The sequence below is a fragment of the Serinus canaria genome, chromosome 13 (assembly GCF_022539315.1).
Source record: "Serinus canaria isolate serCan28SL12 chromosome 13, serCan2020, whole genome shotgun sequence".
Classification (NCBI taxonomy): Eukaryota; Metazoa; Chordata; class Aves; order Passeriformes; family Fringillidae; genus Serinus; species Serinus canaria.
Genome location: NC_066327.1, coordinates 16,448,171 through 16,468,951, shown reverse-complemented (window position 1 = coordinate 16,468,951; position 20,781 = coordinate 16,448,171). Strand labels below are relative to the sequence as shown.

The window sequence follows — 20,781 nt, the reverse complement described above, 5'->3', positions numbered from 1 at the left end:
GCAGGGATGAGCATTTAATGCTCAGTGGCACTAAAAAGCAGGGGGTGACTCCACGGGGATCTGTGTAGTTTTTCAGGCTTTCCTGTGATAAAATTCCCAAATTCTCCTTTTCAGGCTGTCCTGTGATAAAATTCCCAATTCTCCTTTTCAGGCTGTCCTGTGATTAAATTCCCAAATTCTCCTGGCAATGCTGCCTGCAGCTCCTGCCAGAGAGGGTGTTGCTGCCTGGAGCATCTTTATGGATCAGGGCTCTCCAGGTTCTCCACTGGTTTCAATTGGGATGATTAATTGTCTCGTCATTAATTCAGTTGGAAATGTGACATTTTGATTCTTTCCTTGTTTGGGGACCGATGGTTTCCCCTGGCAAACACTCCTGAGGAGCTGCAGTGCTGTCACTGCCACCCTGCCCTGGGTCAGCCAGGAGAACAGCAGGGCTGGGGAGGAGGAATTAAGGAGCTGATGTGAGATTTGGGTAGAGAACCAGCCCAGGGGACAGCACAGTGCCACGGCAGACTCCAGATTCCTCTGCTGCCATCCTGTGACACCCTTGGGATGCTCAGCACCTTCATCACCCTCTTTTCTCCTCCTCCTGGGTTTGTTTGGTGCCTCCTGCTCCTGCAGCCCCACAGCCAGTGCCCTGCTGCTGCTCAGCTCCACTGCAGCCTGCTCCCACAGCCCATTTTTACCTGGAGCTATTGCAGCCATCATCCAGCAGCACCAGGAATCCCTGCAGGGCTCTGCCCCCTGGCTGAACCCCCTGGTTTTCCTGACTGCATCCAGCCCCTCCCAAACTGCCCTGGCATTTCTGCTCCCACCAGCCAGGGGCAGCCCCTCCCTCTGGTGCCAGCTGGGAAAAAGAAGAGTGGGAAGAGCAGCACTTTCCATTCTTTATTTGTGGGAACGACAGGAGCAGAGCTGGGACCCTCCCCGTGGTGCTTCAGCTGCACCCAGAGCTCCCCAGGCCAGCTCCCCGTGTGCCCCCAGCCCCCTGCAGCTCTCCTTCCATGCAGGGCTGCAGCTCCAGGCCCTGGATGGGATTGCCAGGCAGGGCAGAGCTCAGTTCCCCATTCCCCACACGTTCCCAGTACATCTCCACAGGAATTCTGGAGCATCCCCAGTGCCAGAGCTCAGGCTGGGCTTGGCTGAGCTGAGCACTTGTCCCTGCCAGGGATTGCTCCCCACAAGAGTCACAGAGTCCTGGAATGGTTTGGGTTGGGAGGGACATTAAAGACCATTTAATTCATTAAAGATCACTTAATTCATTAAAGATAATTTAATTCATTAAAGATCATTTCATTCCCACCCCTGCCATGGGCAGGGGCACCTTCCACTATCCCAGGTGGCTCCAAGCCCTGTCCAACCTGTCCTTGGAAACTTCCAGGGATGGAGCAGCCACAGCTTTTCTGGGAAATCCATTCCAGGGCCTCCCCAACCTCACAGGGAAGGATTCCTTCCTGATATTTTGGGATACGAGTGCTCAGTGCCAACACTGATCCATTCTGGCTCTGTTTGCCCCTTCCCTGCACCCCAAAGGAGGGAGGGAGCAGCAGCTGGGCACTGCCAGGGGCTGGGCACTGCCAGGGGCTGCTCCAGGGCTGGGTTTGGACTCCTCATTCATGACCAGGCTCAGGACAGGGAACAGCAGCAATCAGGGAGCCAGGAAGGGCCTTGGAAGGGGAAGGGGGGCCCTGGTGAGGTGGCAGGAGAACATGAACAGCAGGTGCTTGAGGAGCAGCAGGAGGGAAAATGGAATGAAGTTTGCAGGAGCAAACACAGGTGGGAAACTGCCAGCAGCTCCTGCTGTGGAGCACGGAGCCACCTCCCAGGGGACAGCACAGTAACCCCGGGGTCAGGGAGCTCAGAAACAGACCCAGCAGAGGATGGGATCATGGAACAGGCCTGAAGGGGCAGGCAGATGGATCTGGACAGCTCTGCAAAGCAGGTCCCTGCCTTTGGGCTGGCAGTTGATTGGAGTTCATCCCTTCCTCTGGCACATCAGGGACTGGGGAGAGAGAGATCTGCCACAGCCCCAGGCACGTCCCTAAGCTGCAAACAGCCCCAAGGGCCATGTTTCCAGGACAGAATAAGGGACTGGAGCCAGGAATCCTCTGATGAGCAGGTTTTTGTTGGGAAGTATCTCCCTTCAGCAGGTTTGGACTAAGCCTTGGCAGGGTTCTTCAGAGGGAAAGGAGAAATCAGGTGCTCCTGGGGCAGCTGGGAGCTGTGCCTGGGGATTTCAGGGTATCCTGAAAGCTGTGGGAGAGCAGCAGGGCACCTGAGAGCCCCCAGGTGAGCAACTCTCATGGTCCTGCCGAAGGAAGTCAGGATGGAGGGGCACTGCTGAGCTCCTGCAGCCTCTGTCCTTCCCAACAAAGCTCTGCCCAGCTTGCTCTTAGTCCTTCAAAGATCCACATTGCATCCTCACCCCAGGACAGCAGTCCTGGTCTCAGATTTTCCTCTTCCCTCGTGTGCCCAACCCCTGTCCATTCAATCCTAGGGTGGAAGGACCTTAAAGCTCACCCAGTTCCACCCCTTGCCATGGGCAGGGACACATCCCACACATCCTTGGACACCTCCAGGGATGGGACCTCCTTTTCAGATCTTACAGAACCACAGGGTGGGTTTGCTTGGAAAGAACCTCAAAGACCACCAAGTCCAACCCCCCCCCACTGCAGGACACCTTCAGCAGGAGGTGACTCCAGGTGTGGTGGGTGGGAGGTGGGAGGTGTCCCTGGGTCCTGCCCCTCTGCTCAGGGCCCTCCACAGGCCTGGCTGTTTGTGGGGAGGGGGCTCCTTTAGCAGCTTCACATCAAGCAGCAAGATAATAAATAAATAAATAGGATTGCACTGGGGGGGAAAGGTTATGTCTGTAGCTGGAAGCCCGAGAGGGAAGGTCTGAGATGGGGCTCCCACAGTTCAGTACCAGCATGTCCTGCCCAGGGCTGGGCCAGCTCAGTGACCACAGAGCTGCAGCTGGGCCATCACCTGCCAGTCCAAGGTGCATGTTTTTTATGGTTTCCAGCCAGTTTTTCCTACTGTTTCCTGCCTGAGGCCATAGGTGCCTCCATCTCTTCCTCTGCTTAGTGAGTTCTCCACAATCCAAAGTCAGGAGCTCGGTGTGCTCCTTCCCAGAGCTGCAGGAGAGGGATGGATGTTCTGGCAGGTTCTGAGCCTCAGGTGGGAAATCTTGGTTCCCAAGGGTGGCTGGTCCTGCTGAAATGGGACTTCCTGCAAGGAAAAGGATTGCCAGGTCCCAGCCTTTCCAAGGCAGGACAGTTGGAGGTTTTTTGGAGCAAGGAGAGAACAAAGGCCCCATTCCTGCCCTGTGCCAATCCTCCTGCTCCTTGGTGACAGTCAGGGCCCCCCGTGCTCTCTAGAGGAGAAGAGGTAGACAGAGAAGACCCCAGAAGGAGAAACAAGCACAGAATAAATCAAAGGAATCTTCCATGCTCCTCTCTCTTGGTCTTGGGCAGATTCCTGTTGTACCTGGATCCCCACCCAGCAGAGGACACGTCCTGCTGGGCTCCTAGCCTGGCCCTGAGACCTGGCTGTGCCTCTTCCAAACCAGCTGGAGCCCACGCTGGGCCTGGTGCTCCCTTTTGGGAAGGCTTTCCCAAGGGGAAAAGCCCTCAGCACATCTGTCATGGTTTGGACACCCCCTCCTTCAGCTCCTGCGGCTTCTTGGTGTCCTCCAAGGCTCTCAGAGCCTCTCCTGGTCCCTTGGTTGTCCTTGCCTGGCTTCTCCTGGAGGTGCTGCGTGGTGGGTGATGGGTTGGGATGAGGACCTTGCCAAGGCAGTCACTTCCCACAGCATCCCCTGGCTCAGGGAAGCGAGGCTGTGCTCCCACTCCATCTCTGCAGAGCCCTCACAGCTCAGGGTGGTGAGGAACAGAGGCTGGCTCATTCAGCTCTCCACCATTCCTGGGCATCCAGGGATCTCTGTGGGGAACAAAGAGAAAGGAAAACAGCATTAATTTAGCACAGAGAGCTTGGGAAAGAGGAGGGATTTGGGTGCCAGAGCCAGGAGAGAGATTAAACCTCTTTCCTTGATTGTGGAGATAGGAAATGACTGACAAGTCAGATGAAAAAATGGGAAATTAATTCAGAGATAGAGAAAGGAACAAGTACAGAATATGCCAGTGTTTTTATTTTCTGGAAGTGATATTTTTTAATAAGGACATGTAAAAGATTATCATCTGTGTGTGTAGGAGAAGAAAACAGCTTTAAAGCCAAAATGGATCTGCAGAGAGGGAAAAAAAACCCCATATCTGTCCTTTGGGAACACAATGCCTCTCTTGGAACAATTCTGGGTATCCAAACTGGAGTTGTATTTCTTGTGCAAATCAAGGATGAAGTTCCAGCGTGACAGGGATGATTTGCACCAGTGTCCCTTGCCAGCATCTCTTTAAAAACATTATTTGTACTCCATCTGCCCTGCAAAGTGTGCTTATCCCTCTTTCCTTCCCTCCTTGCTCCCTTCTTCCCCTCCTTCTTCCTTCCCAACCTGTGCCAGGGCTTCCTCACCCTCTCAGGGAAGAATTTCTTCCCAATATCCCTCTTCAACCTCCTCTCTCTTGATTTGAAGCCATTCTTCCTTGTCCTGTCCCTACAACTCCCAAGGAAAACTGGAAATCTTGCAGATAATGAGCTCTTTAAAAAATCTCTGTGTGAAATAATCCTGGCTCTGCAATTCCATCAATTTCTACAGGCAGCATTCCCCCCGGGGACCAAGGAGCAGCAGTTTGTCCAGGGTGGAAATCCCCCCAGCCATGAAGGATGGATGAGGGAAGCTCTGGCTTTGTGCACTCTGGAATGCTGAGCACACTGGAGTTTGGGAGTTCAGAGTGAAGCTCCTCTGCCCTTTTTCATCAGCTGAGAGCCCGAGGCCTCTTCTGCAGCAATCCTATAGATGGTGCTTGTCAGCTTCCAAGGAAACCTGAACCTTCCCCCGAGCTCCCAGGGCAGAGCCACTGGTGGAGTTCAAGTGGGAAGGAAAGGGGGATGCTCCAAAATAATTCCATTTCTGTGCTCAGGGAATGGAGCCACAGAGCTCAGCACGGCTCTGTGTCCAGCTCTGCACCCCTCACCAATGGGGTTAATTGCTGCTGCTGTAATTAGGGAGTTTTGCTCATTATCCCTCCAGGGGCTGAGATCCTGGTTTGGCTTTTCCCAGGAAAACAAAGGACCTTGATGTTCCTGGATAACTTACCACAAGGTGACCACAAGAATGACTTTGTGGTGTTCCAAATCCAAGCCACACAGTCTGACAGGAGACAGGAGTTCAAAGCCTTGGTCCTGCTGCCCCATGGATCAGCTTCCCACCCAGTCTCGCTTCCATGGCAATAATCCCAGTTTGGTTTCCCTCCTGGCAAACTCCACCACGAGCAGAGTCATGCAGTGAGAACAAATTCTGCGAATTCTGTGAATTCTGTGATTCTGAGATTCTGTGTGATTCTGTGAATTCTGTGTGTGATCATGTGAGTTCTGTTATTGTGTGTGATTCTGTGAATTCAGTGATTCTGTGAATTCTCTGCTTGTGTGTGATTCAGTGAATTCAGTGAATTCTCTGATTCTGTGTGATTCTGTGAGTTCTGTGAATTTGGTGATTGTGTATGATTCTGTGAATTTTGTGAATTCTCTGATTATGTGTGATTCTGTGAATTCTGTGAATTCTCTGATTCTGTGTGATTCTGTGAGTTCTGTCAATCAAATCCAGCAAAACCCACGGAGCTGCTCTGCCATCAGCGCTGCATCCCAGAGCAAGCCCTGCCTTGCTGCTGAGTCCCAGGACATGCTGAGCCTGAGCTCCTTTGCAGTAAATCAGCGGCAGGAGGGCTCTGAAAGGAAGGAACCAAACTCCTTTGCAGTAAATCAGCGGCAGGAGGGCTCTGAAAGGAAGGAACCAAACTCCCCTTCGCAATTCCAGCACGGCGCCGACGTCAGCGCGGCCGTCCCGGATTTATCCTCGTGTCTCTGAGAGAGGATTTAGCCCTCACTGATTTATTCCCCTGTAAAAGTGAGGTGCAGTGGGAGGGGGTTTGCAGCAGGCCCTGATGGAAGGCAGGGCTGCCCAAACGGCGGCGTCATCCCAAGAATTTTTATTTATGGGCTCTGGGTGCGGAGGGAGCGGGGCTGGGAGATGGCAGCTGGAATAAACAGCACAGCCCTTCTCCCAAACATCTGCCTCGTAAAAGCACAAAATCAGATGTTGTCCTGGAATGCTGCTGGCTGCTCCCAGTGACACGGACAAGCACAGCTCGCCTGACCCCTTCCAACATTTCCTCTGCCCTGGGAGCTGAATTCCTCAAGGTTCACAAGGCAAGGCTTAATACTCAAACCAGAAGCTGGCTGAGGAAACCTTGCAGGCTCTGGTAATGAGAGGTGCCTGCTCACCTGTGGGAATCCTGGACTCAGCAGGGTAGATCAGTCACATCCCACAAAGCAAGGGGTGCACAGCCTTGTTAACAACTTCCCAGCTGGAATCCTCTCCTTTACATTCCCTTCTTTTGGCTCAGGACACTCCTAGGAGAGGTGGAAGCCTGATGATGACATTTTTGGTCATTAGTCCTAATTAATCCCAGGCTCAAGAAGAGCCATTGCACAGAGCTGATGAGAAAGTCAGAATTCCCTTTCCAGTCAATGGGAATGGATTGCTGCCCACAGAGTCATGGCAGGAGCTTGAAAGGGCTCCCAGGGGACATTTCCTAAAGGGTCAAGGAGAGGATGAAGAGGACAACAAATTCCCTGTGGATTGTCTTAGTGCTTTGCCCTAAGTGGTTTTGCAAATCAGCAGGAACAGCAGTGACAGGACACGAGGAATGGCTTCAAACTGAAAGAGAGCAGCGTTAGTTGGGATGTTGGGAAGAAATTGTTCCCTGTGAGGGTGGGCAGGCCCTGGCACAGGGTGCCCAGAGTAGCTATGGCTGCTCCTGGATCCCTGGAAGTGTCCAAGGCCAGGCTGGATGACACTTGGAACAACCTGGGATAGTGGAAGCTGTCCCTGCCATGGCAGGAGTGGAATGAGATGATTTTTAAGTCCCTTCTAACCCAGACCACTCTGGGAATCTCTGATTCCATAAATGTTATATTTGCTTCACTCCATTTGAACCCTGTGCAATCTCCATGGGAGCTGGATGTCCATGGACATGGAGCTCTCTGCAAGACAGCTGAGCAGCTCCTCCCCAGGCAATCCAAGGATTCAGGGTGGAATGAGGGCAGAGAAAGACAGAATTTCCTGCTCCAGGAACCAGGGAAATCTGCCAGCCTTGCCCTGCACAGTCTGCACCTCCACGGGGGTCTCACAACCCAGTCAAGCCTGGCACAGCTCCTCTCCAGACTGTCCCCCCTTTCCTTTCCTGCCTCTCCAAGCTTTCCCTGGAAACTCCTGCTATTTTATCCTGTTTCTGCAACCTGTCATCCCCCATTTGCCAACAGCTCCTCCTGGAACATTTAAACAGCATCTGCTGCAAGTGCAGGGTGTGAGAGGAACCCCGGGGCTCAGCAACAGGAGAGGAACCATCAGGTGCTCCTGCACAGCTCAAGGGCAAAGAAAAACCTGTGAATGCCTGACAAGAAGCCAAGGTGTAGCATAAAAAATAACCCAGAGTGTCCCAGTCCCAGATTTAGTCTGGTTTATGATCACTTTTATCTAGGAAAGGAAAAATTCCAGCTCATCCCTTCCAGTTCGCTGTGCCAAGCCCAGCTCAGACCAGCTGGGCTCTTGGTCCAGCAGCCACAAAGCCAAAGTGGGACACAAATTCCCAGTTAGTTCCTAGCACGTGTCCAGCTTTCCCCACGAGCCTGGCACCAAACTAACTCCACATATCCACTGCTGCCTGTGGGATCAAACTTCTCTGGAGATCCAAGTCCTCTGTGCCCTTCACCCCCACCTGAAGGGTCTCAAATCTACCTGAGGGAAGATCCCTGGCTCCCACACTGGTGCAGTTCCATTCCTAAACCCCAAACATAGATTTTCATCTCCTCTGCTGAGGAATAATGTCCCCATCAAGTGATGGGTTTGAAGGACTTCTCTTTTTCCAGGCAGAGGATCATCCAAGTACCTCTGGAAAGCAGTCAGGATGGGAACAGCTGCAAAGCAACAGGCTTTTAAAAGCTCTGTCATCCCATTTCCCTCTCCTTCCCTTGTCCCAGCTTTTCTGAGGGGTTTTTTCTTCTGTTCAGTTTTGAGGAAGTGGAAGGACATTGTTTGCTTTGGGTCTTGTGGGGTTTTTGAATCACTGAACAGACTGAATGTTGTTCCCAAACGAGGGAGCAGGGATAAAACCATGAAATGACTGGGGCTGCAAGGGACCTTAAAATCCTCTAGTGTCCCCCCTGCCATGGCAGGGACAACTTCCACTGTCCCAGATTGCTCCAAACCCTGTCCCTGGACATTCACAGGGAAGGATTTAATCCAAATATCCCACCTAAACCAATTCAGGCAAAGCTTTCCCTTGCTTTGTGCCACTGTAATTTCCTTTTCTTGGTCTGATGCCAGCAGAGTGTAGACTTGTCCCGAAGCCTGGCTGACACCCAATTTCCTCTGCAGATATTCCAACTAACACAGGACTTCAACCCAAGCCAAACAAGTTAACAGTGAGCAGAACAACCTTCTCCCTGGAGGAACAACAGACCCCCTCCTCCACCTGCCTTTGGGCTGCACACAAAGGAAAATCTGGGATGGAATTTTGAATTCTGCACCTGCTCTTGGGCTCCTCACAAAGGAAAATATGAGATGGAATTTTGAATTCTCCACCTGCCTTTGGGCTCCTCACAAAGGAAGATTTGAGATGGAATTTTGAATTCTCTCCTCCATCTGCCTTGACTCCACACAAAGGAAGATCTGGGAAGGAATTCGGAATTCTCCACCTGCCTTTGGGCCCCTCACAAAGACCTGGGATGGGGTTTCAGCTCCCTCCTGCCACAATCCAAGCAGGGAGCTCTGTCAAGCTGCTATCCCTAGCCCTGCTGCCAGCAGGGGATTCTGGTGGGATGTTGGGATGGTCTCCAGGGCTCTCTCCCAGTTCCTGCAGCCCTGTGAAACACAGAGACAGGAGCACTGCTGTGTGCCAAGCTCAGGAGGCCATGAAATGTCAAAAGCCTGGAGACACCACCAAATCCTCCCAAGAAAATAGCAAACAAAATCCTCCAGGTGGGAGAGAGCCAGGGATCTGACAGAGGTGGATTATCAGCAGGTGCCTGTGAATGCCTGGAGGGGATCTCACCAAAACCATCCCACATGGTAAGAAAGCAGCATTTGTGGGCATTTGGATTCCAGCAGTGAAAATCCTTCCCCAGACTCAGCGTCATCGCTTGTGGAATTCAGCTCTGAGCTCTGGTTTCCTCTCACTGCCCCGAGGAGTTCTTGGAAAACTTGTAAATGGACTTGGGGTGGTCAACTTGATTGTTTTATGCAAAATATCTCAGCATCAGGGGGAAATGCAGAAGGATTTTTATTCTGGGAAGTCCAGCAGTGCCTGGAAAATGAGTGCCCAGCCAGGGCTTTGCTTCCTACCACAAAACCCAGGGATATCCTCTCCATCTGCTCCAGTTACTGTCTCCCAGCTGAGTAGAAGGAGAAAATCTTTTGCAGCCTGAGCAGCGTGTCCTGCCCCTCAGAAATTCTCTGCCCAGGGGGGAGCATCCACCAGCTCTCCTTCCATCCCCTCCTCACGGAACTTCAGGGATTCGAACTGCCCCTGTTTCTCACTTCCCACAGGAGCAACCCCAGAGCAAACACATTTATTTCAGCCTGGAGGAGTGGCAATTCCTGCAATTCCTGCAGTTCCTGCAATTCCTGCAATTCCTGGCAATTCCTGCAGTTCCTGCAGTTCCTGCAATTCCTGCAATTCCTGCAATTCCTGGCAATTCCTGCAATTCCTGGCAATTCCAACTCAAGGTTCAATCACTGGATTTTGGAGGATGCTGCTCCTGAGAAGTTTCATGGATCTTCCATCCCATTAAATCAGTGACAAGCAGGTCAGAAATGCACAATTACAGGGTCAGGGAGAGGGACAGAGCCCCAGCTGGCCTCTTGTGAAACACATCCCCACTGACAGTCTCCAAAGCTGATCCAGAGCTTAAACCCCATTTCCAAAATCACCTCGGGCAATCACTCATGTCAGTAGCTGCTACTCAGTGAGAGAAAATCCTGATTTCCCCCTGATCCTTCTCACCCACATCAAAGGGTGGAGCACAGGAGCCGTGCCAAGGCCTGGCAAACCTTCCCAGGGCTGAACCCATGTGGGAAAGGCTGCATTCCCCATGGCTGGGCTCACCCCAAGCTCTGGTTTGGCTGGGCTCACCCCAAGCTCTGGTTTGGCTGGGCTCACCCCAAGCTCTGGTTGGGCTGGGCTCACCCCAAGCTTTGGTTGGGCTCACCCCAAGCTCTGGTTTGGCTGGGCTCACCCCAAGCTCTGGTTGGGCTGGGCTCACCCCAAGCTCTGGTTTGGCTGGGCTCACCCCAAGCTCTGGTTGGGCTGGGCTCACCCCAAGCTCTGGTTTGGTTGGGCTCACCCCAAGCTCTGGTTTGGCACAGCCCAGCTGGGCTGGCAGAGAGTGCTGATGCTATCACAGTCAGACACAACACGCAGCAGCCAGGCAGGGCCAGGTACCCAGGGCTGTTTACCCACCACACCTGGGCAAACACAGCCTGTTTTCACAGCCCAGCTCCCAGCACCAGGGCTGGGCTCTCCTGCTCTGCTCCCTGGCAAGCCCCAACTGCAGGGCCTGAGCGAATGGTTGGCACCTGCCAGGGAGATATAAAAAGATTTCCCTGCGGGGTGGAGCCCGTGGTGCTGATCTCATGGTTCCAGTCACAGTGACCTGCTGCACTGGATGGATGCAGCCCTTGCTCTGTGCCCCGGCCAGCAGCAGCACTGCTGCAGCCTGGGCTTGCCCTGTCCCCCTGTGAAAAATGTGTATTTTATGCAATAAAATACACGTTTTGCAAATATTAAAATGAATATTATCCATGTTGTGTTAGAAAGTAATGCTGTAATTATCTTAAGTAGTGTGTTAAATATAGTTTTAGGTTATTACAAAATGTTAAAATAGAAACTATGCTGTGTAAGATACTTTTTTTTCTAAAGAAAGTACTTGCACTGGGATAGAAGCCACAGGACACCTAAATCTTTCAGAGAAAGGGAATTTATTGCTCTCTTATCAGAAGAAACGAACTTCTTCCCAGCTTGCTCAGCCCTGAAGACTCAGTCAGGATTCAGAGGAAGAAGCTGACACTGCCCAGACAGAATCCTGTGTTGGAATGGAATTGATGCATCATGGATGAGGTGTAGGAATATGCAGAAGGCTATTAAGGGTTAATCCTCTGTTAACTGGGTCCTTTTTCAGGCTTATTTTGCCCAGAAAGAGGTACCTGGACTGTCCTTAACTCTTTGTTTCAATTGTCTCATATTGTCCTGAAAGGAGGAGCAGGTGGGATTTATTCAGCCCCACACATTTATTCATCTCCATTATTCTCACCTCCAAAACCAGTCCAGCAGCCCTTTAATCCCTCAGCAGCTCATCTCCAGATTGTCTCTATAATTAACAACAAAGTGCTCGTTATTCCCATCACCATCCTTTGAAGGAGCCTGGATGGGGGTGAGGATTCCTGTGGGGTGGGGCAGGAGACACAGACTGAGGAGTTGATGTCCCTCTGCCTTGTCCCAGACTCTTTTCTCCAGGGAAGAAGTGGACACCCCTCCCTTCTGTAAAGACACAGCCTGAAAAACTACCAGGCCACTTCTGATCAGGATAAACCATCCCTGGGTCTGCACCAGAGCAGAGAATCCCTTCAGAAATCCACAAGTTTCTCTTATTAATTGTAACAAAAAGCAATTGGAACTCCTGGCTAAACCCACAGGGGATTTATTTCCTCCAGCAAAGCCCCAGCGTGGACCTGGCTTGGCTGTTCCTAGAATTAACATTTGTACAGAAATTGTCATTTTCAGGCTGGGACCTGGCTTGGCTGCTCCTAGAATTAACATTTGTACAGAAATTGTCATTTTCAGCCCAGGACCTGGCTTGGCTGTTCCTAGAATTAGCATTTGTACAGAAATTGTCATTTTCAGCCTGGGACCTGGCTTGGCTGATCCTAGAATTAACATTTGTACAGAAATTGCCATTTTCAGCCCAGGACCTGGCTCAGCTGTTCCCACAGCCCTTCCATGAGGAAAAACCCATTTCCCTTTCAACTCTTCTGGCTGGCAAAGTGCTCAGGGGGTGAGCTGGATTCTCTGAGAGGCCTTTCCCAGCCTCAGTGGCTCTGTGGCTCCCCATTCCCAGCTCCTTGTCCCCGAGGCCAGCAGGGGCCGGGGCCGCTGTCCTGCTTTGTCTCCGTACCTGTCACACCCACACTGCAGAGGCCTCCCCGGCTCCGGGCCCCCCGCCCTCCCAGCCCTGCCTCACAGGCAGCAGGGCAGCCCCGAGAAGGAAGCAGAGCTGCTGCTCATTCCAGAGGCAGCCATCATCCCCCTCTGGGCTCCAGGCCGGGCTCAGGGCAGGGTTTGGGCCCTGCCGGGGCCTCAGCCCAGGCCAGGCTGGTTCGGGGTAATCTCAGCAGGGCTGGCTGTGCTGCTGGCACCTTTCCTCTCAAAAACTGGCACCTTTCCTCTCAAAAACCACCACCAGCAACAACTCCTGATTCTCCTGAGGCAGAGCTCAGCTCAGAGGGCTGGAGCAGAGGGGGGACAGCCTGATCCCAGCCTTCCCCAGCAGGTGAGGGCGATGGAGAGGGAGGAGAGCTCTGAGCAGTGAGAACAGACTCCCCTGAGAACTGACCCACTTCCCCCAGCCTGCTCCCACAGATATTTTGGGGCTGCCACCAGCTCTGCTGTGTGCAGACACACTTCCTCTCACCACCACCATCACAAAACACACACAGCTCCCACGGAGACAGTTGATTTCAAGGCCAGACTGCAAGAAACTTATTGAGGTCTCCAGTTTTTCTCAGAAAAAAAAAGCCACGCATTTCCACTCCTGTGTCAAACACAACAGGGTAGGGCTTTCAGGCTCTGGAATCCTGAAACCCCAGGGATATTTTGCACTGCTTCTGAAGTCTTCAAGGCTGCCTCATAATGTGCTGTCCCACGGGACCTCCATCCCACAGCCACCAAGGAGGTCATGTCCTGACAGGCACCGTTAATCTGATTCCACTGTGGCTTTGGGGGTGATAAGAAATGTTTTCAGCAGCGTGGTTCTTGCTTCAGCTGCAAAATATCAAGATGAAGCTGCTCCCACCCAGGGATGAACAAGCATTTCCTTCAGCCAGGCAGAAAAAAAAGAAGAAGATTAAGGAGAGGTTTTTCACACTCGCATACACTTAAGAGGAAAAAATATTTACACGAGGGAGAAAGGACTTGGCAGGGCCTCCCCAGAGGCCATTTGCTGTTTATGCATTTCTCAGGCCTGGGCTGAGGCTGCAGGGCCTGAGCTCCCTGGGCCACTGGGGGACTGCTTTAGGGCTGGGAGAGCCCTGAAACCAGTGGGGTTGTGTTTGTGAGCCCCCGGGCCCTGCCAGTGGCCACTGTGGCTCCCTAAGGCCTTTCCCTTGGCATTCCTGGGGAATCAGAGCCAGGAGGGGCTGCTGGCATCCTGAGGGGAAACAACCCCTGGCTCTGAGCACCTCCTGAGCCCAGCACCTTTCCAGGTGAAATGTTCCCTGTCAGGAATGTCCTGTTGTAACAGGAATGGGGGAAGGTGGGTGGCAGCTGCTGCTCCCTCTCGGGTGCCGAAGGTCTGACTGGTTTTTTCCTCCTGCAGTCAGCTGTGGCTGGGGCGCTCTGTCCCTTGAAAGCACAAATTATGATCATTTGGCAGGAAGTGCCTGCTGCAATCTCCCTGTCCGAGCTGCACAACAATTCCCTGCTGTTGTTTCTGGAAAGCAGAAGCCTCGAAATGTGCAGAGCACAGTGTCCTCTGCTGCCAAGGCTCCATCCTGGGCTTGAGTGGCACAGAGGACACAAAATCCTTGTCCTTGCAACCGTCCGGGCTGGCATCCTGCTCTGCATCTCTCCTGCTCTTTCCTCACCCCCACCTGGAGCAGGAGGGACATCAGGACACCAGGTAACAGAGGCCAGCAGGTTGGTGCCTCTCCAGAGAAACGCCTCCAGGAGCTTTTCCAAGATGAAGCAACCCGGGGCAGGCAGGAGTGCTGCTGCCACCCCGTTCCTGCAGGACAAGTCACCTGCTCACCTCCTCCCAGCCCAAATTCCAAACCCCCTCAGCTGGGGAAGCTGCAGCTCCCTCCCAGCCCCAGGGGATGCTGGCACTGGTGACAGCCACAGAGGATTAAACCCTGCCAGCTGCTGGGAGTGCTGCCACGGGGGCACAGGAGCCAGCCCAAACAGGGAAGCAGGTGGGTTTTAAACCCCTGTCTGCAGATCAGAGAGTGCTGAGCACCCACAGCCCCCTCCCCACTGCCAGGGCTCAAAGCACTACAAAAAAATAAAATAAAAAAAAAAATAAAATAAAATACTACTAAATAAATAATAAATAATAAATAATAAATAATAAATAATAAATAATAAATAATAAATAATAGATAATAAATAATAAATAATAAATAATAAATAGTAAATAATAAATAATAAATAATTAAGGAAGTTTTTGTCCACATTATGTTTCTTCCCTGCTCCTTGAGGTGTTGGTTTTCTTTAATGAGCCCTGGAGGATTCACTAGGAAAATGTTGGGAAATATGGGAGAAATGGCTTTAAGCAAGGACACTTGACTACAGCATAAATCCCATAAATCCTCTTTATTTCAACACGTCAGTCAGTAGGATGGACAATAAATACTTGGCGTTTTGAACATACAGATCTTCATCTCTGCACTAACCTGGCACAGCAAACCCCTCACATTTCCTTGTTTATGTACAGCTCCATGTGTTGCTGTATCTAGATCATGGATATACACTCACACATATATATCTGTATGTGCACTTGTGCAGAAATGTCCTCACCAAGGACAGGAAACAAGTGAATATTTCCCAATCCACTCTCCCTGGCACTGGAAATACTGCACAGAAACTCAGCTAGCTGCTCCTGCCATAGGGAAAATGGGAAAAGTGAAAGTGCATCCATGGACAAGCAGCAAATCCCCTTTTTTTCATGATGGAGAAAGTTAAAAAAAAAATCTCAGTGCCCCCCTAAATGCTGTGCTTGATTCAGCACCTTTACACACAGCAATTCCAGCTGCCAGATCCAGGGGGATGGGGGTCTCCACACTCCTAATCCTTGGACCGTTTTCAAACACTTGGGGGCATTTAGGAACTGAAATCTCTGTCCTGCCTCTCAGCTGAGCCCCAGGGTGGGGTCTGTGGGAAACAGTAAAGATGAGCTCATTATGTGTCACTTTTTACCATCTTTCATTGTCTCAGCCATGCAATGAGGCTGATGCTGCAATGAAAGCACAAGGAACATCCCCCAGCAGTCCTGTCCTGTTTGGGAAAACCACCTCCAAACGCAGGGACCAGCCCCACAGGTGAGGCTGGGGCAGGCACAGCCCTGGCAGTGCAAGGTGCACCCGTGGGCAGTGCTGGACTGCAGGAATTGCTGAACAGTTTGGGACATGGGGCACTTTGGGAACAGCCACTCCTAAAAAGGTACTTGAGGCGCACTCCCAGGTGGGGATCTGCACCCAGACCTTTTCGCCTCCTCCCTGTTCAGCTCCACATCTCCCCAGGGCAATGGCAAGCAGCATTTCCAGCCCTGGCTGCCCAGACAGCCAAAGCTGCCCAGGAACGCTCCCAAGAGGCAAAGGGTTGGTGTAACCCAGCAGCTCTGTGTCCTGGGGATGGAGCAAAGACAGCCCTGGTGTGGACACTGCAGCTGCCCCAGTCCCAGGCAGGAGCCACAGCCAGGGCAGGATCTTGTAACAGCACCCAAGCTGTGTTTGTGATCTTCACTCCACCAAGACTTTAAAAACAAAACCAATCTGTTTGGCCAAAGTGGATACAAGCAGTGAGTGTAGGGCCAAGCTCCAGCTGGCTGCACAGCAGCACCTGGGGGCTGTGTCCCCTCTGTGTCCCCACTTCTGTGGCAGTGGCACGAGGTACAAGCCAGCAGCACAGCCTTTGCTTCAGCCTGCTCTGTTTGCAGGAAGAATTTAATGTTTGTCACCGATTTCCCACAAATGAAGTCACCACCGTGTGTTTTATCAGATGTGTTTAACCTGAGCCAACTCTGCCAGTGTGAAATCCTAAAATCCAATTTAAACAGCGACTCCTGACTCCAATGCTCCATTTTTTAATATGTCTATAAACTTTTTAATATAAAATATTTTAATTGGGAAAAGTTGGTTTTTGTTCCCAATCATGGAAAGGTTTGGCTTTGTTGCTGTCATAATATTTTTCCCTCCACTATTTCTCTCTTTTGATTCCAGTTTCCCCCAGAACTGCACAGTTTATATTTCACCAGTTTTACTACTGTTGCCTTAGAGGAAAGAAATCAGTTCTTCAACACCCAGACTCCAGTGCAAGCTCGAGGTTTCCTGGCAGTGCAGCCGAGCTCTGCAGCACCGAGGTCATTTGTCCAGTGCAAACAGCCCAAAGTTCCCTGTCCCTTCCACATCCACATGCTCTGGGTGCTGGAGTGGTTCTGCAAATAATCACTCACTCATCTCTCAGCTTTGGCTACCCACTGCCACAATATTTGAAGTAAGAAGAGGAAGCCAAAAAAAGAGAACAATTATTTGGACAACAAACCGTGCTTTGCCAGTGCTACCAAAATGCAAATAATTCATCATAGTGAAAACGCAAACCACAGCAGAGAGGTGGGCATGGGAATTCCCTGTGCCACAGGGTCCTGCCTCCAGCTGGGGAGACTGGAGCCTGCTGGGGGCTGGCCTGACCCCCCAGCACTGCAGCACACCTCGTCCCTCTGTGCCACCCTCAAACCCACAGTGCCCTGGGCATTGCAGAGCAGGAGAGACTGGCAAGAGATAAAGAGATAGAGGAGATAAAGCGAGTCAGAGATATTGATCTCTGCAATCGAGAGGTTAATTCTCATTTCCCCTGAATGCTGTTTGGTAATCACAGAGCTAAATTGCATCTGCAGCCCCAGAGTGAGTGCCTACACCGAGTGTGCACCTACACTGAGTGTGAACCTACACTGAGCATGTACCTACACCGAATGTGTACCTACACTAAGTGTGCACCTACACTGAATGTGAGCCTACTATGAGTGTGCATCTATGCTGAGAGTGTACCTGCACCGTGTTCCTACACTGAATCTGTTCCTAATTGTGTGTGTTCCTACACCAGGTGTGTTCCTACACTCTGTACCTGCACCGAGTGTGCACCTACATCTGCCCTGCCAGCCCCTCTCCTGCCCTCCGCCTGTCCGTGTTTATCCGCGGGGCTGCCTCTCACGCCACAGAGTGTCACCGTGTCACCTCACCCTTCCTTGGCACTCCGAGCACCGGGGGCACTGCTGGCAGCCCTCCCCGGGCAGCAGTGAGGGCACGGGCGGGCAGAGGGCGAGGGAAGCGCTCCGGGCACATTCCCTGTCCCTGCTGCGGGGCTGGGCTGCGCAGGGGACAAGAGGAGCCGGGTCAGTCACAGGGGTTGGGGAGCACAGGGCTCTTATGGCTGCTCCTCCTTCCAGGCAGGATCAGCAGCACTTTAGGAGAGAGGAGAAGGAGCAGCAGGAGTTCCCAGAGCGCTGCGTTTTGCCCTGAGAGCTCGAGCAGTTTGTCCCCACACCTGGAGCAGCAATGTCCCCTCCGTGCTCCCTGCCCGGCCGGGGGATTCCCCTCCAGCCCTGCCGGCACCAGCGCTCGGGGCGAATTCTCAGAGCAGCCAAGGGGCTGCCGGGGGTGTCGGTAACCAGAAACCCCGCTCCACCCCCGGCCCTGCTCCGGTTCCTGCGGGACGGGGCACGGCGCTGCCCCAAAGCCGCTCTGCCTCTGCCTGCACCGGGACTCAGCCCCGGGTGCCCGCTCGCCACCCACGCAAGTCTCCGGGACACCCAGCGAGCCCCACACCCCCAAACTGACCACAACGACAACGACAATGCCACCAACACCCCCGTGGTGCGGGGCGAGCGCGTGGAAATGAGGGGGCTCCGCACCCCCAAGCATCCCCCGGGACACCGCGGCCAGAGAGGTCCCGGAGCATCTTTTGCTGCCCCTTTCCCGAGTATTCCTGAAAGAACCCCGCACTGCACACCCTCCCGGCCGCGGGTCCAGCATGTCACACCGGGCTGCGCCCCCAGCGCCCAGATCGCTGCTCCCCTCCTGCCAGGAACTGTTCTGTCCTGTCCTGTCCTGTCCTGTCCTGTCCTGTCCTGTCCTGTCCTGTCCCGTCCCGTCCTGTCCTTTCCTGTCCCGTCCCGTCCCGCAGCCCACCCTGCCCGGGGACACCTGGCAGAGCCTGGCACACGGGACAAAACCCCTCCACACCCATCCCGAGCGACCTGCAGCCGTCCCGCGGTCGGAGCGGCGCTTCCAGGGTGCCACGGAAAATCCGAACCTCCTCCCGTCCCGCCTTCCCGGGCTCGCTGTCATCTGAGCCTCGCAGTTAAACAAACCGGGCGCTTTACAAGCTCTTGGCTGGGCTGTGACTGTAGCCGCGTGTCACCCGACTTCCCAGTGCCACATTCCTGAGTCCCACAGTCACAGGCTCACATTCTAGGCAAACGCTCCGTTTATTTCTATCGTTATTTATCTTCTTCTTTTTTTTTTTCCTACAGAAAGTCGCGTTGCACTTGGCAAAACAAAACCTCACGGAGCATTCGCAGTTTCTGGGCGGTGATCAAACTGTCCCAGAGCCGGCAGCCCCGAGCCCGCCCCGCTGCCTGCATCCCTTCCCCGCCGGTTTGTCGCAGATCTAATTCAGGGGTTTTGCCATCTCCACAAAGTGCCCCGGGCCGGACAATCGTGCCACCCCTGCCCCAGGTGCCCTCCTGGCCTGGAGGGCTCCCTCAGCCACCAGCGGGGCGGTGACAAGGGGACCGGCAGCAGTCCCGCCGGTGCAGGAGGGTCCAGCCCCGCTCCCAGCTCCCAGCAAGGTCATTCAGTCCCAGACCAGTTCAGTCCCGGCCACGGCCAAAAAGTCCCTCCGGGGAAGAGCATTCTGCACAGCCTGGCATCCCCCACCCCGCTGCGGGACCCCGGGTCGTGCCCCAAACCAGGGGAGCTGCCAGCAGCCCCTCCGCCCTGCCAGGGGCCAGCCCGGCTTTGCAGAGTCTGAGTTTGGGGTTTCTCGCAGCTGTTGGGTTTTAGGCGCTCTCTAAAACAGAATCACTACTGTTATGAAAGGAGGCTGATTTTCCTTGCAAAGGCTTCTCTGTGCAACCCCCGACCGAGCCCCCAGCACCCTCCCCGGCGGGCGCAGTACCTTTGCCGTGCAAAAAGACCTCGGGGCGAGGGAAGGAGCCCTCCTCGCAGAGCAGGTCGCAGGTTTTATCCGGGGCCAGGGGGTAGCCGTTGTCCTCCTCGTTGTAGTCACTCCTGCCGTTGCTGTTGGAGTAGCCATTGGCGTACATCTTGAGGGCAGACCTGCGCAGGCACAGCAGCTCCTGGAAGGCGTACCTGAAGTCGGGGCTCCGGCAGTAGATCAGGGGGTTGAAGGCAGAGTTGACGTAGCCCAGCCAGTTCAAGAGGATATACAGGTACTTGGGAATGATGTTGTCCTGGATGACGTGCACGATGTTGACGATGAAGAAGGGCAGCCAGCACAGCGTGAAGGTGCCCATGATGATGCCCAAAGTTTTGAGGGCCTTGTGCTCCTTCAAGAAGAACTTGGAGGAGCGGCGGTGCCCGGCTCCCCCTTTCTGCTCCTGCTCCTTGTTCTGGGTGTGAAACCTCCCCTCGCTCCTGTCTATCTTCCGCAGCTGCTTCTTGGCCACCTGGAAGACCCTGGCGTACACGAAGACCATGACCACAAGGGGCAGGTAGAAGGAGATGATGGAGGAGGCGATGGCGTAGGCTTGGTTGGTGAAGAAGTCGCAGCACATCTCGTCCTGGTAGCAGCGGATGGCGTCCTCGTGGTCCGCCCGGTACCAGTGCATCTGGATGGGCAGGAAGGAGGTCAGGCCCGACACCACCCACACCACCAGAATGACCACGCGCGCCTTGCCCTTGGTCAGCAGGCTCTGGTACTTGAACGGGGAGGTGATGGCGAAGTACCGGTCCACGGCGATGACGCACAGGGTCTCGATGCTGGCCGTGACACACAGCACATCCACAGAGGTCCAGAACTCGCACCAAAAGTTCCCAAACTTCCACATCTCCATGATGATGTGGCAGGCGCCGAAGGGCACCACGGCCAGCCCCATGACCAGGTCGGCACAGGCCAGAGAGGTGATGAAGTAGTTGGTAACGGTCTGCAGGCGCTGGAAGCGGGCAATGGCCGTGATCACCAGCACGTTGCCGAAGACGATGGCCAGCACGATCAGCGACATCAGGATGCCCATGCCCACCATCCACACGTCCCGCGACACCGCGGGGTCGGCGGCGCTCTGGTTGGCGCTGGCGTTGCCGCCGGGCAGCTCCGTCCCCGCCGCGGCCATGGCCCGGCGACAGCCCCGGGGTGGCGGGGGGGGCTCGGCTCCGCTCAGGGCTCCGCGGCCGCGGCGCCGCTCCGGGAGCCGCACATGCGGGACAGGTGCGGGACAGGTGCGGGGACGCTCGGCTGGGGCACGGGACACCGGGCACCGGGCACCGCTCCGCTCCCGTCCCGGCCGTGTCCCAGCCCGTGTCCCAGCCCGTTAGGCGCCGCGGAGCTTTTTAAGTGACAGCAGCCCGTGACATCAGTCCGCCGCAGCCAATGGCAGCCGGCA

At 53.9% G+C, this 20,781-nt stretch overlaps 1 protein-coding gene across 2 annotated transcripts; it reads right to left on the bottom strand.

The window, feature by feature from the left end:
* Positions 1–1,258: 1,258 nt before the first annotated feature.
* ADRB2 (adrenoceptor beta 2) lies at positions 1,259–20,511 on the bottom strand. 2 transcript variants are annotated; one of them, XR_001990801.3, is made up of 2 exons: positions 18,415–19,322; positions 1,259–3,939 (listed from the first exon to the last, which is right to left on the bottom strand). XR_001990801.3 is itself a non-coding variant. In XM_009091695.4 (2 exons), exons 1-2 carry the CDS (start codon positions 20,509–20,511, stop codon positions 3,905–3,907), a joined length of 1,209 nt encoding a protein of 402 aa, XP_009089943.2. In that variant the 3' UTR covers positions 1,259–3,904. The 2 variants fall into 2 exon arrangements, 1 of the variants encoding a protein (XP_009089943.2); XM_009091695.4 differs by lacking the exon at positions 18,415–19,322 and adding an exon at positions 19,338–20,511.
* Positions 20,512–20,781: the final 270 nt, after the last annotated feature.

What these genes read in the sequence shown, in the direction of transcription:
- ADRB2 (XM_009091695.4), bottom strand. Translation starts at nt 20,511, where the DNA reads ATGGCCGCGGCGGGGACGGAGCTGCCCGGCGGCAACGCCAGCGCCAAC. An exon ending in GGTCTTTTTGCACGGCAAAG is followed by an intron (nt 3,940 to 19,337) that starts GTACTGCGCCCG and finishes TGTTCCCCACAG; the next exon opens with AGATCCCTGGATGCCCAGGA.